We start from the raw sequence: 22,766 nt of genomic DNA on the forward strand, positions 1-22,766 counted from the left end.
GTTCTGACACCAGAGGTTGGAGTGCAAGCTGAGGCAACTGGCACGTCTCTTGAAGAGAATGTCAGGACATTAGGCAGGGACATGATGTTTTCTTTTGAACCACTGTGGAGTTGTCCATCAGAGCAGGAGCTCTAGTTGACTTGATGTTTGTTCTGATTTGCCAAGTTTTCAAAGGCTTTTGGCAGAAAACACGCTGATTGGGCAGGGAAGACATGACCATCGCACTGATTTGACTCCATTGTTTGCTGCAAACATCAACTCGGGATCAATATAGTGTAAACGGGTCAATGGACACATTTTACACCAGGTGGCTCAAATGTGTCTGAAAACAGATCAAAAAGAATACCCATTTGTTCTGTGCCCCCGTTTTTTCAGTGATGGTCAGGAAAATCTGTTCCGGAGAACCAACTCTGCCTCTCAGTTCCTTTTTTAAAATATAAATTATGTTATGTGGTAACCTACCAAAATAAATAAATTGTTGTTTGTGGTTCCTCAAACTTCTTTCTGCCTGAGTTCATTGGTTAATGTGTTTGTAGTCACATGAACCTTTGACGCTTCTAAGCTGAATCATACCCAGGAGATTTATATAGGGAATAAATGACGAGAAGGGACAGCAAATCAAGAGATTTGTTAGTTGCTTTTAGTGCCTTAAAATCAAATTAATCCCTATTATGATTAATCCACTGGTTTAGTGTGTCCTATAAGGAGAATAAGCTGCCGACCTACCAACCCTACCTGGTTTGGCCTACGTGACTCCAATCTGAAGTTGACTTTAGGTGCCCCCCCGCCCCCCTCCCCTCCCCAGTAAGGTATTCCCTTACTAGTGTCGCTCACATTCTAAAAACAGAAGAAATAAACTTTTGTCTTTCGGAATCCACTTGAAATTGGTGCAAGGCTCTAGAACCAATAATCTAACAGTGAGACCTTGTACACAGGTGGTTTCTAGTCACTGCACAAGTGTTTTGCTGAACAACAGACCTGTGTTGCTTTGCATTTATTTGCCAAAAATACTTGCAGGTAAGATCTTACCAACTGTAACGACTTTGGAACTAACTTGTTTGAGACTGTCAACTGTATTTGTGTTGAAGAAATAAGGTAGTCTTAATATGGATTTAAAGCCTATTCCTGATACTTTGAAGTAATATTTTGTTTTCCACAGAAACATGATCAAGTCATTCTATACCGCCAGCCTGTTATATGATGTGCTTACTGTTTTCGGGGAGCTCACTGAAGAGGCAAGTATAACTCCATCCAAAAATGCATTGCGTGCTGTGATTTAACGTTCGATCTTGCAATCATGTAACTATGTAGAGTGACACACCTACCTAGGAAGCTGGGATTTGAATCTTAAACCCAAAGGTTGTTTGTATTTAAAGAGTTGCGTTTATGTAGTGCCATCCATGTGATTAAGACATCCCGGCCATTGAGCCACTTTTGAAGTGAAATTACTGCTGTTATTTGCTCAACCACGTGCTTGTTAGGTGAATTGGACATTCTGAATTCTCCCTCCGTGTACCTGAGCAGGTGCCGGAATGTGGCGACTGGGGGCTTTTCACAGTAACTTCATTGCAGTGTTAATGAAAGCCTACTTGTGACAATAAAGATTATTTAAAAAAAAAAATAAGATGGCTACTCACCATCTCGGTTCCCCCAGCAGCCATTCTGCCAGCTTCACATTTTAATCGGCGCCCACGTGACCACAGGCTGGGGAGGCGTTTAGATCTCGAGAGACCCTTAGATAGGGGGCCGTTCCCGTTAATTGTATGGAGATTGGCTTGAAGTGATGATTATGAGGGACATGGATAGAGTGGATGGGCAGGCTCTCTTTGCCAGGGTGGAGGGCTCAGTCGCCAGGGGGCATAGGTTTAAGGTCCGTGGGGCAAAGTTTCGAGGAGTTGTGCAAGGCAGGTTTTTTCCGCAGAGGATGGTGAGTGCCTGGAATGCGTTGCCAGGGGAGGTTGTGGAAGCCGATACATTAACGGCGTTCAAAAGACATCTTGACAAACACATGGATAGGATGGGTATAGAGGGATACAGCACATGGAAGTGCTGAGGGTTTTGGTAAAGGTTGATATCATGACCGGTCCAGCCTTGGAGGGCCGAAGGACCTGTTCCTGTGCTGTTTTGTTCTTTGGGGCTTTTCTGCTAGTATTGGATCCATTCTGTGCATCCTCTGTGGCATTAATGTTTTTATTGTAGTCCTTTTCCCGCTCTCTCCTGATATTATCTACCTTCATTCAACTTTCAGGACATTGTATTTGAACTATCTGGTTTCTATTTATCCCTCACACTTCAGTTCAACCACATTACGCATTTAAGCCCAGGTCTTGTTTATACTCCCAAAATCTATAATCCCACATTTCACAATGTTACATTTCATCTTCCACCTTTTTGCCTGTTGTGCTAACCTGTCTGTATCCTCCTGTGGTCTTTTACAGTCATTCTCTGCATTTTGCCCAACCTTTGTGTCATCAGATCTTGGGATACTATTTCCTTATAAGTGAGAACTTTAGTGAGACCAATAGTGGACCTGGCACGGCCCCTCATGTACACCACTTCCAAAACACTCTCCAATTTCAACTACACCCATTAACCTTGACCTTTGGTCTCCCATTTGTCAGCCAAATTTCGATCTGTGTTGTATTTTGTGTTGCACCCTGAACCTTAATATTACTAACTAGCATCTTGGGAGACAAGTTATTGCGAAAACTCGTGCATGCTATATTTGCAGCATACTCCTCATCTGTCTAATTGGTCACTTCCTGAAACCATTTCTGTATTATTAAGCGCAACATTTATTTTACAAATTTGCACTAGCTGTTTTTGATTAACCAATAAAATTCTAAATGCTTTCTGATTGTATTGCATTATTGCTTATCCGCTAATACTTAAATTAAATAGATTCAAGCGTAGGGAGCTCTCTTTAACTGCCCATCGCTGGCAAATTCATGGAAGTCAAAAGGACATCATTAAATAAATCAGAACTGATATTTACACAGCATGTATGCAGAAGTTGTAGCAAGATCAATTTAAAATTACTTTTGAGAGCTGATGACGCAGAATGTATTGTGGAAGTTATGTTCTGTCTTTTTATGGATCTTTTAAAAAAGGGTTTGTGTTGAAATACTGCCACAGTAAATTGAGGGAATAAAACATTGCCTCTTAAATTATTTTTTTTAAGAGAAATCTAATTCACTCAAGGTTGGCTACTTGTCAGCTCTTCATGTGTTTTCATGCCCTGAACTTCATTGCGCAGCACTGCTGCCTCACAATGCCAGGGGCTCTGATTCATATCTGACTTTGGGTGACTGTCTGTGTGGAGTCTGCACATTCTCCCCGTATCTGCGTCGGTTTACTCCTCGTGCTCCGGTTTCTTTCCACAGTCCAAAGATGTGCAGGTTCGGTGGGGTTATGGGGGATAGGACAGGGGAGTGAGCCCATGTAGGGTGCTGTTTCAGAGGTTTGGTGCATCTCAATGGGCCGAATGGTCTCCTTCTGCACTGTAAGTATTTTGTGGACGTCATGTCATCTGGCCCAACACAAAGTGAAGTTAGCCTAGTAAATTGGACTTAAAAAAGAAGGAATTGGTGCCCAGGTGTACATGAGCATTGATGTGCCAATTTGCTACATCATGAACTGTTTTTCTTCACCCAAGACACATGGGCACACCAAATTACAGACTCTGAGCATAACTTCAGTCACCGAGTGGAGGCTGCAGTTTTTTTAAAAAGCAAAACATATGCTAGCCCAGGCTGCATCTCAGTGTTTGCACTGAGCTGAGGAATAGCTTTACTGTCTGAGCAAAGAAATAGGTTTGCATATTGGACAAGATGAACTGTGTGGATGTGAGAGAGCATGAAGAAAGGAATTTTTGTTTTATCAAATAGTGGCATTTCTACATGAGCTTGGTAAAAATGCAAATATCAAAATTGAGCTACTGTAATAGGAATAGCTTGTGGTGACTTTTTCCCTATCACAACTACTTCCGTCCCTGCTACTGAGCTCCCATACAGATATAATCAGGCAGTAGGTAACTGTCTTATTACAAATAGTTCTGTTTGCTTTTACGCATCAAAACCGAAAATAAAAAGATGCAAAGTCTTGCACAGACCTTTTGCAGCATTGAGCTGTCCCAAAACACTTTCTAACCCATAAAGATTAATGCAGATGACTTGATAATCTTTTTTAGTGATTGATTCTGGGATCAACACAGCCTGAACAGGAGGAGAAAGCCCCCGCTGTTCCTTGAAATTGTGCCATGGGATCTTCGCCCACCTGAGAAAATAAATTAAGATCAAATAATTGCCTTGAAGGGTTGAGGAGTCAGTCTTAATTTGAACTGTGTGGGCATGTTTATTTTAAATCTGGACTTTATTTTTTCCATTCACTAATTTTCTTCCCGTGTTCACTTGCGAGGAGGAACTCGAAATGCAGCTCTACATGCTGCAAGACCTCAATGCCTAGAATGCCATTCTTAATATGTAAGCCCAACAGTGAAAGTTGGCATAATGTTCAAGAGTAGGACTGTTTCTCTCCTTGCCCTGTGTGCACCCAACACTGGTTCGGAATTGGGGTTGGAACTCTGGCGGATGTTGTTTGCCTTCTGCTCGATCTTGGAAATCAGTCGGCAGTTTACCATGCCTTTTGGCCAGTCTAATGGAAAAGATTCATTTTTTTCCCCGATAAAGCTGAAACAATTATGCACTGATCCTCATCATAAGTGATTTGATCTAAGTGTTTAGATATGAAAGAAAGTTTGAAACAGGCCATTTGTAATGGTTGAGACATCTACAGCAAAGGGGTTTAGATATAAGAATACATTTTAAAACTTTAGCAAAGAGCAGGAAAAATGTATTTTTAGAGGCTTGTGAGGGTGAATTGCACTCCCCAGAGTTAGTAACAAAAAACAGATGAATAGATTTAATCTATTAATAATTAAATAGGGAGTTAGAGGAACAAGGATTTAAGGACATGATGTAAAAATGGCTAATATGGGAGATAAGCACCTATACAGATTTGTGCCCAAATGATGTGTTTCTGTATTATAGTTTCAACCCCTTTGATGTTACATATCATCGAACCCCTACAGTGAAGGACGCCATTCAGCTCATCGAGTCTACACCGACCCTCTGAAAGATCACCTACCCAGGCCCACACCCCCCCCATCCCTGTAACCCCACCTAACATACACACTCGGGGGCAATTCCTTTCTCTCCGTATGGGCAATCCACCTAACCTGGACACTAAGGGGCAAGTTAGCATGGCCAATCCACCAAACCTGCACATCTTTGGACTGTGGGTGGAAATCAGAGCACCCGGTGGAATCCCACACAGACACAGGGAGGACGTGCAAACACCACACAGTCACCCAAGGCCAGAATTGAACCTGGGTCCCTGGAGTTGTGAGGCAGCAGTGCTAACTACTGTACCCTGCAACCTTCGTCAGACTCCACAAGCGCCTCTCTCTTCAACCCTGCCTTTGGCTGTTTCCCCTAACACCTGCCATCTTCCACTCAGTCATTCACAACGTGTAGTGTATAGAATCGATACCCAGTGATACTAGGAGTTAGAAACTTAAGATACTTGTCAGGCAAAGGGATTAAGTGTTTCAAGAACCAAGGCAGGTAGACAGAGTTAAAAGGCAGATCAGCTGTGATCTAATTAATAATAATCTTTATTATAGTCACAAGTAGGCTTACATTAACACTGCAGTGAAGTTACTGTGAAAATCCCTAGTCGCTACATTCCAGTGCCTGTTCGGGTATACAGAGGGAGAATTCAGAATGTCCAATTCACCTAACAAGAATTCCAGAGGAGGTTTTTGGGACTGAATGGCCTGCTTCTCTCTCCTTGTTTCTGTATTATGCTTGTTTCCACGGGGAAAGGCCGAGAAGACATAATGCAAGTTTTAAAAATTCTGACTTGTAATAAGATGAGAAGGCAAAGACCAATTCCTCTGGCTGAGCAGTCAGTAATAAGGGATCAACTTAAAATGGGAATGAAGAATGAGTTGTAGGCATGTCTGAAGCTGGGCTATTGGAATAGGCAATGCTTTATCATCGGGAATAGTTGAGGGAAAGACTGTCGTTTTCTTTGAGAAAAAAGGTGGAAATTTGAAGCAGAGAATGGTAGAAAGGAAAAACTCGAGCATGTTTGTTTTAGATTGCTCCAACAAAGAGCTGGCTTCTCTTTCCCCCCACCCCACCCACCCACCCCCCCCCCACCCGCTCTCACTTCCCTATCATGACCTGACACTTCTGTGCAGCAACAATGATACAGTGTATTTTCTGAGATACCATCTCACAGACAAAATCCCCCATTAAAGCAATCCCCCATTGACCCTCTTAAATGGATGTGTGCGATCCCATAGCATGATCCATTGAAGAGCAGGGTAATTCTCCCCAGCTTCTGGCCATTACGTATCCCTTAATCCGTTTTTAATGATGTTGTTCATTTGGTCATTTGTGGAATGTCACTGTGCACATTGGCTGCTGTGTTTCCCATATGACAGCACAGACCGCACTTAAAGTACTTTTTTCTTCTTTCATGGGATGTGGGCATTACTGGTTGCCCATCCCTAACTGCCCTCAAGCTCAGGGCAGTTAACTGCACTGTGTGTATGCCTATACCACGGACTGCAGCGGTTCAAGGAGACAGCTCACCAGCTTCTCAAGGGCGACTAGGGATTGGCAATAAATGCAGGCCTAGCCTGCATCCCGGAACTGAATTTTGAAAAGGTCGCCACTTTCCTGGGGATCTGATGTCATAAAAGGCTCTATATTAAAGCCAATTTGTTCTTTAATCGAAAGGGAGCACAGACTTGGGATATTTAAAGTGTGTTGGGATGCTTCATTTAATAATAATGATAATAATAGCTTATTGTCACAAGTAGGCATTAATGAAGTTACTGTGAAAAGCCTCTAGTCGCCACATTCCGGCACCTGTTCGGGGAGGCCGGAACAGCCTGCTGGCGTTCTGCATTACAAGCCAGCTATTTAGCCCACTGTGCTAAACCAGCCCCTTACAGTAAAAGCACTAAATGAGTGCATGTTTATGTGTCTGAACATGTCTACATCTGAACGCAGTGCAGCGGAGAGCCTGTTTTGGGCTGGTGGCGAAGTCTTTTCTGCTTTCTGTAGCAGTGATCTTTTGGTTCTGTTAAAAAAATATCTGAGGCAAGGTCTATTAACCAGGCTCACTGTACTACATTAGTCTGTGACAATGGGCCTTCAGATTATTAAGTGACTACTCTGCCCTTTACAAAATACCGTTGTGATTGACATTTGGGAATAAGGTTAACCATGTAAGTAGAACTTTCAACACAATGTTGTTCAGCCTGATCAGTCAGTTGGCATTGAGCATATTCGCCGATACGCATCTATAAATCCGTTGTAGCTGACAGAAGCATTCAACATGTCGTAAATTGAATCCTAATATCTTGTTTAATATTACAAACTTGTTTTTTTTAGTAGTTAATTGTTAGAAACTGGTTTTTAGTTTCTTTGCACTTGATGTGATGCAGTGTAGGGGTGGAGGCTTGGAGTATTGGCGTATTGGCGTTTCTACATCTTTTAAGACTTCCATTTGTGAAGCACCTTTCACCTTTCATGACCACAGGACATCGCAAAGCATTTTGCAACCAATGTACCTTTTGAAGCGTATTCACTGCTGCAATGTGAAATGGGCAGCTGCGATATGATATTCCGCTTGATTCTTTCAAATATAATAAAAGATAAATATTGGCCCGGAAGCACCCCTGCTCTTTTGTTTTGAAAATAGTGTAATGGGATCTTTTATATCCACCTGAGAGGAAGGGCAGGATCACAGTTTAACATCTCCTCCGAAAGATTGATGCAGTGCGCACTCAGCCCTGTGCTGGATGTCAGCCTAGGTTTCATACTCAATTCCTTGGAGTGGGACACAAACCCACAGCTTTCTGACTCAGAATTGAAACATGCTAACAACTGTGTCACAGCTAACATTTATTTCCCCATAGAGTGCCAGAAGATGAGCTTGTGCCTACAATTCCCCAGATGGTGTTTTTATAGTTCAAAAGTTAGGTCGCAGATCTGCCATGATATCATTGAATGGCCAAGCAAGCTCAAAGTGGTAAATGGCATCCCATTAGTCACATTGGGATGAGTTGCCCTGGGGAAATTTCTCAACTTGTAATGGCAATGGGTCATAGCAACATTGCTGGAGGGCGCGGAATGAGTCCCCAAACAGGAGCCTCAGTCATCTGATCCAAATCTTCCGTTTTTAATAGGTAACCCCTTGCCACTGATTCCCCAAACAAAGTGAAAAATCTTCCCCTTTTCCAATTTTAGATTGAGCCAACGATTTGAGGCAATGCCAGAAGAGGACGAAAAATAAAGATGCAACTAAAATAAAGTGCCATTTCGAATTGTCACAGATTATGCATGCCAAATATTATAACATAAAACCAAATGCCAAAACCTTTTTCTGTTTAAAGGTAGAAATGAAAAGAGATGTTTTTCCATTGCATTGCGCAAGTATTTGGACAGAGAAGGTTCTTTGCAGCTGTATCCACGAACTTGTTGAACGTTGCGTAGCGCTGGGGCTCCTGCTGTGCCCAGTCTAAACTCGTACTGTCTGCTGTCTATGAGCAGCTGTGACATTGTGTCCTCCTAACACAAGGGTATGGGGCTTGGAAAAAGTGAAATGACCAAATAGGAACATTTGAGTGTTTAATGTTATAAGGAGTTACGTTAAAGTAAATGATGCGGTGAAATTGACCAGCTCAATGGTCTGAGTTGTTCGTGTGTTAATCCATCTTCTTGGAGTGAAAGATGAAGCATTTCATAGGTTCTGAAATGCCCCACCAGTCACCCATGGACACACATTTAGTTCAGATGTCGTGCTGAGGCACTTCAAAAGAGTCATTACTCCGACGTTGGGATGTTTCAAATAGGTATAGTCTATCAAAAAGCTCCCTGGAGGAAAATGAAAAGTGTAACATTACTCACAGGGTAAGATTTATATTGCACTGTGAACATTTGTGATTTATTTATTTTAACTTGAACACTTTTTTTAACATTGTACAACCACACTCTGTCAGTGTAATTGGTTTATTGAAAACCCAGTTAGGTGTCTTTCAACACATTTCACTACATTTGACCAGGTTTCTTTCTTGTTATAATATAATTGCTTTTTGAGGAAAAAATTATTGTTATTTGATGCTTCATTTTCGCAAGGGAAAAACTGAGCCAGGTGTCGGTTACTATTTAATAAATAGACGAGCGCTGTGATAAAGGAACCCAAGCTCTTGTATCGGTATGTTTCTGTAAAGCTTCTGATCCTCACAGCAAGCGCTTGTCAAGAGGAATATCGGGACTGAAATAATTGCTGCCTACAAGATGCCATCAGCATCTCCAGCCTTGTATAATTGTGAGTTTATTAAGGATGTTGATGGATAGTTCCTGCTGAAAGAGAGATTTTTATTACATTCAATTAGTGCTAATTCTACCCAGGTTTCTTTGCAGTTTTAAAAAGGAATCTGGAGAGACAGCACTGCCTTACCATCTACCACAAATATCTCAAAAGTTCTTCACATAGAATCAATTACGTTCGCTGCAGAGAGTGCCAACCTCCCGACTCGAATGACAATAGTGCTACCACTGAACCAAGATTGGGGGCTTTTGCTGCTTTGACAACACAGTCAATATTTTGCACACAGACAGCTATGAGAAGTCACATCAGTTTACCTGATGTTGGGATCTTTAACGGTCATTTGAAGGTTATTGAAGCAAGCACAGAGAGTTTCAATTTCATGTCTCATTCAAATGACAGCATTTTGACAGCGCCATACTTGACAGCCTCCACTGGGATTCTGTGCTCCCTGCTGAATTGAAGCTCAATGTTCAAAATATTCTTTCTCTAAACTTTAATTTCAGTTTTTGGTAATAGCAACTTTTAAAAAAAATGTTTGAAAGCCCATTCTTAAAAATTAACAACGGTATTGGGAACAAGATCCCTGAGCCTCGCGAGTGGTGATATTGGAGACAGAAGAATTAATGAGGAATAGTGCAGATTAGAAGAATGGTGATGTCTTGGAAACTGGGCCAAAATGTAGCAAATGCACTTTGGTGTCCTGTATATTCATTCATTCTTTTTCAATCACTTGCAAGTATTGAGCAGTATATAATCTTTACCAAATTGAATTGAGATTCATGAGCCTTTGTATAAATTTAGTGGAGCTATGAGGCTGTTAGGGGAACTTTGTATTGTGTTTGTACTGAAAACGTACCAGGCTTGAGGCAACCCAGGCTCCCTGATTCATGACTTGGAGTTTTTTAGTGAGTAATCTGTTCTGCATTTGTAATCCTACAGAGGATTTTGTTTTGATTGTGTCGTTTACCACTGATGCATTGTGTTACAATTTTAGAACAAACCAATTCTTTTTGCTGAGACTGGCCACCTGGAGTGAAAGAGCACTTGTTGAGCTACAGTGTGGATCTCAGATATTTAAACCACATGTCCTGAAAAATAAATGTGGGTAATTTAACTCAACTGAATCACTACCTCATTTAGCTAATTATTAACCTTTATAGGTCTAGGAAAGCTGTTACACTACCAAGTACTTTGCAAATACTTGCAGTCCAAGATTTGCCATATAGTCATTTTAACCTGTAAATATTATTTCATTGATTCATTTCCAAACTTGCTGTTAATTCTCAGTGCTGTGACTGCAAAAAATGTCATTCTGTTTTTATCCCTTAGAATTACTCATAGAATTTACAGTGCAGAAGGAGGCCATTCGGCCCATCGAGTCTGCACTGGCTCTTTGAAAGTGCACCCTACCCAAGCCCACACCTCCACCCCATCCCATTGCCATAACCCTAACCCTAATCCCTTGATTCGAAAGCAGCCAGGCTGAACAGTATGAAGCCCTTCTCTATCAGCAGGCTGGAAAGTGCCAATGAGAAATGAACTGGACAGTCTGTTAGTTTCGAGTAGCCACATGCCTACTACACAAAGCTGTTCTGGCTGTTTAAATTTAGTGTGGGGTGTTTACTGGGAGCTATCATCCAAGACAGACTGACTCAGCATTCGATTGATCAAAGAGAGTCTGTGGATTTGCAAAGTCATGTCCGACTAATCTGGTTGAACCCTCTGAGACGACCACTGACATTGGGAATATGGTAGTTTCTGCAGATATTGTTCTCTCAGAACTTCCGGGTAAGAGATTATTTTCAAAAAATGAAAACACATTAAATTGAAGTTAACCCTGTCGGAAAATAGAAGATACAGAGTATCAGGGAGTCCCTGCAGTTTAGAGCCAGGCCATTCGGCCCATCAAGTCTGCACCAACCCTCTGAAAGAACACCCTACCTCGGCACACTCGGGCTATCCCCATAACGCCAACTAACATTTGGACATTGAAGGGCCAATTTAACATGGCCAATCCGCCTGCACATCTTTGGACTGTGGGAGGAAACCGGAATACCTAGAGGAAACCCACGCAGACATTGGGAGAACTTGCAAACTCCACAAAGTCACCAAATGTCGGAATCGAACCCTATCCATGGCGCTGTGAGGCAGCAGTGCTAACCACTGTGTGACCTGTAGGGATGAAACATTCATACTCTGACGAATGGGATGTGATAAGTTGAAGTTCCTTGGCGAACTGTACTGTGGCATCAGCTCTTCACCATACGTATTGATGATTTGGATGAAAGATCGTGAGCTGTGTGTCCAAGTCTGCAGATGCCACTAAGGCACCGTAAGTTGTGTGAGTGGGTAGAGAGAATCACAAAGGGATGTAGACTGATTAGGTAAATGGGTAAAACTATAGCAAATGGAATTTCTTTTTTTGAATATAAATTTAGAGTACCCAATTATTTTTTCCAATTAAGGGGCAATTTAACATTGCCAATCCACTAACCAGCACATCTTTGGGTTGTGGGGGTGAAACCCACGCAGACACGGGGAGAATATGCAGACTCCACAGGGACAGTAACCCAGGGCCGGGATTCGAACCTGGGTCTTCAGCGCCGTAGGCAGCAATGCTAACCACTGTGCCACCGTGCTGCCCGCAAATGAAATTTCAAGTTAGGAAAGTGTGATATCATCCACTTTGAATCTGAAAAAGTCAAATTTAAATATTTTCTGAATAATAAAATCTCGGCTGTTGAGGAACAAAGGGACTTGGGTGTTCATTTGCACACGTCACAAAGCTAGCAGAAAAAGTAACAGAAAAGCTAATGAATATCGCAAGGGGATTAAAGTTCAAAAATGAGGAAGTGATGTTTCAGTTGTACAGCCTTTGATCACATCCTCTCCGTGGTACTGTATTCAGTTTTGGTGTCTAATGTCAGCAAATCTATATTGGCCTTGGAAGGGAACAGTACAGGTTCATTAAGATTATACCAGAGTTTCAGAGAATTGAAGTAAGAACAAGTTGCATGAACCTGTCTATTCCCTGAGTTTAGAAGGATGAGGCTGATTGACTCAAGACATTTAAAATAATTAAGGATTCGATAGGTAGGTAGGTAGATACAAAGAAGCTATTTTGTCTGGTGTGGGAGTCTGGAATAAGAGGATAATAAAATTAGTACTCATTCCGAATGAAATCAGGGAGCATGTTTTCACAAACACTAGTTTTGTTTATGATGTTAGTTGAAGGATAAATGGTGATCAAGACGTTGAGGGATTTCCCCTCTCTATTCGCTAGTACCATGGCATCTTTTTCCAGGTGAATTGCCATTTCATCTGAAAGGTAGTACTTCCAACTGTGCATAACTCACTCTGTAAAACATTGAAATGTTAACTCAAATTATATGCTCTCGAGTGCGGTTTCAAATCACCATCTTCTTACTTGGTTCATTTGGCAGCCGAGATTCAAACATGGACAAAAGAGCTGAATGCCAGAGGTGAGGTGAGAGTGACTGCCCTTGACATCAAGGCAGCATTTGACCAGGTATGGTGTCAAGGAGCCTTAGCTGAACTGGAGTCAATGGGAATCGGGGGAAACTCTCCGCTGGTTGGAGTCATAGCTGGCGCAAAGGAAGATGGTTGTGGTGGTTGGAGGTCAATCATCAGCTCCAGGACATCACTGCGGGAGTTCTTCAGGGTAGTGTCCGAGGCCCAACCATCTTCAGCTGCTTCATCAATGAACTCTCATCCATCATAAGGGGGATGTTCACAAATGACTGCGCAGTGTTCAGCACTATTTGATTGATTGATTGTCACATGTACTGAAGTACTGTGAAAAGTATTTTTCTGCCGCCAAGGGATCGTACACAGTACGTAAAAGAAAAGATCTGAATGAGAGCGCTCGCAGAGAGTCGCCATATCTGTGACTTCTCAGATAATGAAGCAGTCCATGTCCAAATGCAGCAAGAACTACACAATATCCAGGCTTGGGCTGACCAGTGGCAAGTTACATTCGCGCCACACAAGTGCCGACATGAGAGGCATGACAATCGCTGAATCCCCTACCATCAACAACCTGGGGTTTCTTGGGGAAACTGAACTGGACTAGCCATATTAATACTGCGGCCTCCAGAGCAGGTCGAAGGCTAGTAATCCTATGGGGAGTAACTCAACTCGTGACTCCTGCCCCCAAAAGCCTGCCCACCATCTGCAAGACACAAGTTATGTGCGTAATAGAATATTCTCCACTTGCCTGGATGAGTGCAGCTGCATCAGCACTCGAGAAGCTCGACACCATCCAGGACAAAGCCTGCTTGATTGCTACTCTCTCCATCAACATTCAATCCTTCCACTACCAGTGAACAATGGCAGCCGTGTGTACCATCTACAGAATGCACTGCAGGAACTTGCCAAGATTCCTCAGGCAGCACCTTCCAAACCCATGACTACTACCATCTAGAAGGACAAGAGCAGCAGATACCTGGGGACCCCACCACCTGGAGACCCCCCCCTCCAAGTCACTCACCACCCTGACTTAGAAGTATATCGCCGTTCCTTCACTGTCGCTGGGTCAAAATCCTGGAATTCCCTCCCTAACTGTACTGTGGGTGTACCTACATCTCAGGCACTGCAGGGATTCAAGAAAGCAACTCACTATCATCTTTTGCATGGCAACGAGGGATGGGCAATAAATGCTGGCCTAACTAGCGACGTCCACATCCAGTAAAAAACTTGACAGTGTCATGAAATCAGCCAAGTTGACCCTACTTTTGGAGGAAACATTAAACTGAGATTCCATCTGCACTTTTTAGTAGCATGTAAAAGATCCCATGACACTGTTTTGATGAAGAGCTGGAAGGTTATCCTCCGTGCCCTGGTCAATGTTTTTTCAGGATTGTTAAGCAGATCATCGGTTGCCATCAGATTAACCCGAGCTTGCTGCGCACAAGTTGGCTACCGCGTTTCCTATATTACAACGGTGGCTACACTTCAGGAAGCACTTCATTAGCTGTAATCACTGTGAGACATCCTGAGGTCATCAAAGACGATGTGTAAATGCAAATCATTTTTGTGCTGCACTGGATAAATCTGAGGCTTTCCGAAAACACCCTCTCCATCCAGTTAGCCCTGAATCTACCTGGCCACACACATGATAGACAGTGCAAAAGCACCATTGTAGTATGTAAGGCTACCAAGCTGAACACGCTGATGTATATTTTTGCTTGCACCTACTGAGTATAACATACACCCATTTAACCAATGCAAATTTTGGAAAACCAGTAGATCATGATCAGATCTTCAGATCAAACTTTTTTTTATTCCAGCTGCATTTGTATGTGGTAAATTAGCAATTTGGATAATGGAGTTAGGTGTTCCTACTTCAAATAGATATTTTTAGAAAGACTATGTTGGTAAATAGTCTGGAATGAAAATGAAAAAAATGAAATGAAAATTGCTTATTGTCACAAGTAGGCTTCAATGAAGTTACTGTGAAAACCCCCTGGTCGCCACATTCCAGCTCCTGTTCGGGGAGGCTGGTACGGGAATTGAACCGTGCTGCTGGCCTGCTTGGTCTGCTTTAAAAGCCAGCAATTTAGCCCAGTGTGCTAAACCAGCCCCTTGCAGCTGCTTGTTTCTTGGTCATTTCCAAGCAAATTCTCTCTTGCACTAAAGCCTCCAGCACAAGTGGTGAAAGCATGAGTAATAAAGAACCACTTTGTGTTAAATAACGAAAGGTCTGCTTTCGTTAGTTAATATTCGTTATACTTAATCTCAGAATCAAATCCTTTCATTATAACATTTCCCAGTTGCATGGCTCAAAGCTCGTAATATCCACAGCATTTAGGGCCTACACTACTGGGGGCAGTGTGAGAAGGAGCAAGTGTAATCACTGGTGGGTGTAGATGAATGACTGATTTCTGCTATGACCACATGGTTGGAACATCAAGAGAATAGTAGATATGGTTTGCTGGATTTAGGCAGAGGCACTTGTATAGACCTTTCTGTTTTGACTTGTTAAAACCCACGTATAATAAATGCCATTGTGGTCCTAACGCAAGGGATTTTTGGCGCTTTTAAAAAAGGAAGACTATTAAGATTATTATTTGCAGAAAAATACTTTTCACTGTACCTTGGTACACGTGACAAATCCAAAGATTATGCATCCAAGTTAGTTTGATTGACTCTGAATCTGAATTCTATGTTCATTCATTTTGCATTGGCTTGGCTCATTTATGAATATTCTCGCCACTATGGGTGAAAGTTGTGGGTTCAAGCTCCACTCTAGGCATTGAGCACACTGTTTTTGGTTTGCCCTGCAGTGAGGATGTTCTGCCTCGTCAGAGGTGTTGTGCTTCAGCTAAGACATTAAACTGTTGCTCCTTCGGTTGTTAAGATAGATGTTAAAGGTCCCACAACATTATTGAAAGAAAACCAATGAGAGGATTAAAACCCACCACTTGGCCACGCGACCCCAGCCAGAGGAGAACACAGTGACTCAGAGCCCTCGTGTCTCTGCGTAAACTCTGTAGATACCTAAACATGCTTTCTGCCTCAATTGAAGAGATTCATTGGAAAGTTACCATTATGGAGTGAATTTAGTATTTCTGAAGGTAATCCTCATATTCTGTATTTGGGTTTAGTTTAGCAGGCACTAAATTCATGAAAACATTTTGAACAGTCTATGTGCTGGCACTCATTATAACATTGTGTTCTATACTTTTGGCCCACTGTGCTGATAATGGCGTTTTTCTTCATTCCCGAGGTGCCTTTGATTGTCCATCCCTTGTTTTCCTTGATTCTTGTCCAAGTGATTGAAAACAAGCTGGACGAGCTTAACGCTAGACTTGCCTCTTAGAGGGAAGTAAGAGACTGCTGCCTGTTCTGTTTCAAGTAAACATGGCTCTCCCCTGCATCACCGGACTGTACCATACAACCTGACGGCTTCTCAATACATGGGATGGGCTGCAAGGTGTCATTGGGCAAAGCGAAGGGTGGAGGGGTTTGCCTCCACATCAACTCATCCTGGTGCTGAGATGTGGCGACCCGGCGAACTACTGCTCCCGGATCTGGAATACCTGACTGTGAAGTGCCGCGCTTACCACCTTCCACGGGAGTTCACTTCTGCCATCATCACAGCGGTCTACATCCCACCCCAGGCAGATGTGAAGACGACGCTTGATGAACTGTATGCCACTATAAATAACAATGAAACAGAATACCCGGAGGCTTTGTTCATCATGGCCGGGGACTTCAACTAGGCCAACCTCCAGAGTGTACTGCCAAAATTCCACCAACACCTCTCCTGTCCCACCAGGGGTGCCAACATCCTTGACCGCTGCTACACAAAACATTAAGGACGCCTACCGATCCATCCCTCGACCGCACTTGGGAAGATCGGACCACAAGACTGCTTCTTCTCCCAGCATACAAATATGAAAATGAAAATCGCTTATTGTCACGAGTAGGCTTCAATGAAGTTACTGTGAAAAGCCCCTAGTCGCCACATTCCGGCGCCTGTAGAAACTTAAGCTGGAGAATCTGGTTAAGCAGGTCATGCAATGCTGGTCCGAGACAACAGAAGAGCTCCTATGCGATTGCCTAGAGTCAATGGACTGGTCCATCTCCCAAGAATTAAGCAGCTAACCTAAACGAGTATGCCACCACCATCAGAGACTTCATCAGCAAGTATGTAGAAGACTGCGTGCCAAAGAAGGTAGCAAATACATTCCCCAATCGGACGCCATGGTTTAATCGGGAGATTCACTCCTTACTGAAGGCCAGGTCTGAGGCATTCAAGTCGGGCGACCCTGACCTATACAAGAAATCCAGGTATGACCTCTGCAAAGCCATCAGGGATGCCAAGAGACAATACCAGACTAAACTAGAGTCACAGACTAATGACACAGACTTTTGTCAGTTGTGGCCAGGTTTAAACAACATAACGGGCTACAAAGTAAAGCCGAGTAGTCTCCGGCAGCAGCATAACCCTCCCCGATGAACTCAATGCATTTTATGCTTGTTTCGAGCAGGAAGCCAACAAACCGTTGTCAACCGCCCCAGCAGCCTCAGACACACCCACACCTACCATCACAGCTTCCGAAGTCAGATCGACCTTCTTGAAAGTGAACCCTCGGAAAGCAAAGGTCCTGACTGAGCCCCAGGTTGTGCGGTCTCAACTGGCGGGTGTGTTCGCAGACATCTTCAACCTCTCCCTACTCTGTTCTGAGGTTCCCACCTGCTTAACGAAAACCATCATCATACCAGCGCCAAAGAATAACCAGGCTACGTATCTCAACGACTACCATCCTGTGGCCTTGACATCTATCATTATGAAGAGCTTCAAGAGATTGGTTATGAGACACTTCAAATCCATACTCACAGAATATCTTGATCCACTGCGATTCGCATACCGGCACAGCCGGTCCACAGCAGACGCCATCTCCCTGGCCCTACACGCATCCCTGGAGCATCTCAACAACAAGAGCTCCTACGTCAAACTCCTATTCATTGGCTACAGCTCCGCCTTCAACACCATAATCCCAGCCAAGCTCATATCAAAATTTCAAAACCTAGGACTTTGCTCCTCCCTCTGCAACTGGATCCTCAACTTCCTGATCTACAGACCCACAATCTGTAAGGATAAACAGCGACACCCCCACCACAATAGTCCTCAATACCAGGGCCCCGCAAGGCTGCATCCAACCTCTTCCGTTGTGCTGAAGATGCTGATGTTTGAGAACATGCACCAATAGATTCAAAAACTGCTTCCCTGCTGTTACCAGACTCCTGAATGACCCTCTTAGGGTCTGGACTGATCTTATGGACTGAACTGATCTTCCTAAGCATCTTCTCTGCAGTGGGAGCACTATATTCCGTGTGCTTCACCTGCGGTCTATGTTTATGTATTTTCATTATCTATCCTCGTGTATTTATCATGTGTTCTATATTTTCATGTATGGAAAGATTTGCCTGGAATAGACGCAGAACAATACATTTCACTGTACTTCGGTCCACGTGCCAATAACTCTAAATCTAGGACCATCCCAACCTCTGTCATCAAGCTGCAGTATGCAGAAGACAGCTGTGTGCGCACACATTCAGAGGCCGAGCTACAAACAATCACAATGCATTCATAGAGGCATATGAGAGAACGGGCCTCAGACTAAACATCCAGAAAATAAAGGTTCTCTACCAGACCACTCCTGCCATACATGATGATAATCTTTTACCCCCACCCCCCCCCCCCCCTCCCAACTATCAAGGTCCACAGTGAGCCCTTGGACAATGTGGATCATTTCCCGTACCTTGGGAGCCTCCTCTAGGTGCGAGCAGGCGGTGACGACAAAATCCATCAGCGACACCAGTGCAGTCTTCGGACGCCTGAGGAACAGAGTGTTTGAAGACCGAGACCTTAAACCCAGTACCAAGCTCTACAGAGCAGCCATGGCCCCGCTCTCCTGTCTGCATCAGAACCATGGACAATGTACAGCAGACACCTCAAATCCCAGGAGAGATATCGCCATTGCTGCCTCCTCAAAATCCTGAAAATCCACTGACGGGATAGGCATACCAACGTGAGCATCTTCTCCCAGGCCAATATCTCCAGTATTGAGGCACTGGTCAGGCTTGACCAGTTGTGATGGGCGGGCTACATTGCCCGCATGACCGACACAAGACTCCCCAAAAGACTACCGTGGGCAGCACGGTAGCATAGTGGTTAGCACAATTGCTTCACAGCTCCAGGGTCCCAGGTTCAAATCTCGGCTGGGGTCACTGTCTGTGGAGTCTGCACGTTCTCCCCGTGTCTGCATGGGTTTCCTCCGGGTGCTCCGGTTTCCTCCCACAGTCCAAAGATGTGCACGTTAGGTGGATTGGCCATGCTAAAAAAAATTGCTCTTAGTATCCAAAATTGCCCTTAGTGTTGGGTGGGGTTACTGGATTAAGGGGATGGGGTGGGAGTGTGGGCTTGGGTGGGGTGCTCTTTTCAAGAGCTGGTGCAGACTCGATGGGCCGAATGGCCTCCTTCTGCACTGTAAATTCTATGAAACACATGCTCTACTCTGAGTTCTGCAATTCCAAGCGATCACTAGGAGTGCAGAGGAAACGCTACAAGGACACTGAAAGCTTCCCTGAATAAATGCAATATTCCCATTGACTTGTGGGAATTTCTTGCTTTCGAACACAAACAAGAGAAAAAGCATCCGCGAAGGCGCCAATCACCTCGTCCGTCGTAGGGCGGAGTACATGGAGGCCAAGTGTAAACAGTGGAAGGGGAGTGCAGAATACAGAGAGTCCCACCCACCCAGCTCATCAAACACCACCAGCCAAACCTGTGGCAGGGTCAGCGGATCCAGGATTGGACTATTTGGTCATCGCCGAACCCACCTCCCTGGAGTGGAAGCGAGTTATCCTTGATGCTGAGGGACTGCCCAAGAACAAATACTTGAAAGTACCTTGTCAATTTTTTTATGATGCTCAGAACTTTAGAATATGACCAAGACCGAAACTGTCATTTGCAGACAGCATGCACTTTGGATTTAGAGAACTGCAAATGTGGTCACTTTTTGCGGGAGTGTTGTGACCTGCAGCCACTGGAGTGCAATAGTTGACCAGCAAGGTCACGCATGAAACATGCTGACTGGGAAGATGCAGTTCCACTATTGCAATAACTAGATTGCCCCAGTGTGTGTCGATGTGGCTAACGCAATATAAACTTAGGTACCCTAGCTGAGAAAATGTGCATAGACACATAAGCAAGAGCAGCATTCTTCAAGCAATTTGCTCTCTCAATTTTGTTAATTTAAACGATTTGCAAAAAAGGCGTAGGCAATGAAATGGAACAGGAAGTGCAAATCCGCACTCTGCATGGAGCTGAACAGAAGAAACGATTCATTTCTTTGGAACATTCCAAGCTAACATTTGAAGCACTTGAACTGTACACAGTAGAATTCATTTAGTCCCCTTGGGTGACAGCTCAGATGTTCAAAACTGCCATCACTGTAAGACCCCAGAGATTTCCTGAAGGAGGAACGTAAAGTTCAAAGCAAGAAATTGGCATTCTGCCATCAAACCTCCTTTATCGGCATCAATGCATGGTTAATCAACTATGGATACCCACATCGCGGCACAACTGATCCCTTACTTTCACCAGGACACAGTTGATTCTTCTTCTGAAAAGAATCGCAGGCTATTGCTATCTCTGTAACTGTCGTTTGGAAGGTGAAGCTTGTGTTGTTTCCCAAGGGTGAAACTAGAGTATGCAGATATCTGTTCAGTTGTCATTCTGATTTCCTTGCACTGTGCCCAACTCAGCAAAGTTTTTATTGATTTAACATTTCTGGTGAGGCTCCTCGGGATGAGATACAGTTGACATCAGATTAAGATAGTGTTGTTAACATACAAAGTCCCTTCAATTAAGTTGGGCACAGGAGAATGAAAGCTGTGTCAAAGCAGTAACAATTTCTGAGCAATGCTGAATTTTAGTCTAAGGTACCCTCTAATGCTCGTACAGTTGACCTCCGTTGATTAGTGGTCAAAGTTAAACATGGCAGAGCAAGAATGAGGTTAAATGTATGGTTCTTAGAAGGTCGAAGATCTTAAAACATGTAAACGGTGTTAAAGAAAGCAATGACATGCTTGCCTTCATAGGTCGGGGTATCGAGTATAAAAGCTCAAAAATTATGTCACAGTTATATAGAACGTTGGTTCGGCCACATTTGAAATACTGTCCAATTCTGCTCACCGCGTTACCAGAAGGACGTGGAGGCTTTGGAGAGAGTACAGAAAAGGTTTACCAGGGTGTTGCCTGGTATGGAGGGTATTAGCTATGAGGAGAGATTGAATAAACTGGGATTGTTCTGCCTCGAGAGATGGAGGCTGAGGGGCGACCTGATAGAAGTTTATAAAATTATTGGGGGTATATATAGGGTGAACAGTTGGAGGCTTTTTCCCAGGGTGAAAATGACAATTACAATAGGGCACAAGTTCAAGGTGAGAGGAGGGAGGGGGGAAGGTTCAGCGGGGATGAGCGTGGGAAGTTTTTTTTACACACAAGGTGGTGGTGGCCTGGATGCACTGCCAAGTGAGGCAGTTGAGGCAGATACATTAGTGACCTTTAAGACTTATCTGGATAGGCACATGAACAGACGGGGTATGGAAGGATACAGGTGGCTGGTCTGGATGGGATACGGGATCGGCACAGGCTTGGAGGGCCGAAGGGCCTGTGCCTGTGCTGTATTCTTTGTACTTTCTTTGTTCTTTATATTTACACTTAAAATAAAGGCATTTTATTGCTAACTGAACCAGAGGATATACTTTACATTGAAAATAAATTGCTATCTTCTTTTAAACAGCTGGCCTGGATTTTCTGGTTAAAAATAACGCTGAGGCTATTAGCAGTTGATTGTTAAAGAGCAAACCAGCAGCACACGCACAGTTAAACATGGACATTAGGAAGTGGCTCTCCAGTGTGCCCTACATCTCTAATAGCAGAAGGACTTGAATGGCATCAGCCCAAATTAATTTCAAATTATTGCAAATTCCAGAATTAAAGACCACAAAGTCCCTGGCAAGTGAAAGTGTAATGAATGGCTCACTAACACTATTTGCCAGAATTCAGGCCAATTCTGGGGGGCACAGTGGTTTGCACTGCTGCCTCACCTCGTCAGGGATCTGGGTTCGATTCTGGCCATCTGGTCTATGTGGAGTTTGCACGTTCCCCATATGTCTGCGCAGGTGTCCTCCAAGTGCCCCCACAGTCCAAAGATGTGCAGGTTAGGTGGAGTTACGGGGATAAGGCGGAGGAGTGGGCCTGGGTATGGTGTTCTTGATAGGGTCGGTGCAGACTCGACGGGCTGAATGACCTCTTGCACTATAGGGATTCTATGTATTTTGAAAGGAGCGACGGGAAATTGAGCGAGATGCAGGCTGCTGTTTAAGGTCACACTTGCATGACTTCCGGTTGCGGCTATGCCTAGGTAGGTCGCACGGTCGACAGCTCCCGCCGATAACGGACTTTTGGGCCCTTTTAAGGAGCTCCAGCGGCACTTTGACGACGATTCCCGGTGTGGGAAGGAAACAGTGAGGGTCCCCCAGCGCTGTATGGAGTGGACCAGGAGTGGGGCGGTCAAAAAAGCAGCTTCGGAGAAGAGAGGAGAACGGGTGCAAAAAAGCAAGGTGGCGGCTGGCGGGGATCAGGCAGCGTGGGCCCAGTGGTCATGGGAGCAGCAGGAGTTTTTAAGAAACTGCTTTGCGGATTTAAAGGCGGAGATGCTGGCCCCTATGAAGGCATTGATTGAAAGGTTGGTGGAGACCCAGAAGATGCAGGGGACGGCGATCAAGGAGGTGCGGCAGAAGGCCTCTGATAATGA

General features: G+C 43.9%; 1 protein-coding gene across 2 annotated transcripts in view; it reads left to right on the forward strand.

The window, feature by feature from the left end:
- Positions 1–22,766, forward strand: part of vta1 (vesicle (multivesicular body) trafficking 1) — a 205,085-nt gene that overhangs the window by 106,577 nt on the left and 75,742 nt on the right. For both annotated transcript variants that reach the window (XM_072513785.1, XM_072513794.1), the window contains exon 4: positions 1,160–1,235. In XM_072513785.1, coding sequence (XP_072369886.1) covers positions 1,160–1,235 — 76 coding nt within the window. The remainder of the gene's footprint in view (positions 1–1,159; positions 1,236–22,766) is intronic.

This window comes from Scyliorhinus torazame, chromosome 1 (assembly GCF_047496885.1).
Source record: "Scyliorhinus torazame isolate Kashiwa2021f chromosome 1, sScyTor2.1, whole genome shotgun sequence".
Lineage (NCBI taxonomy): Eukaryota > Metazoa > Chordata > Chondrichthyes > Carcharhiniformes > Scyliorhinidae > Scyliorhinus > Scyliorhinus torazame.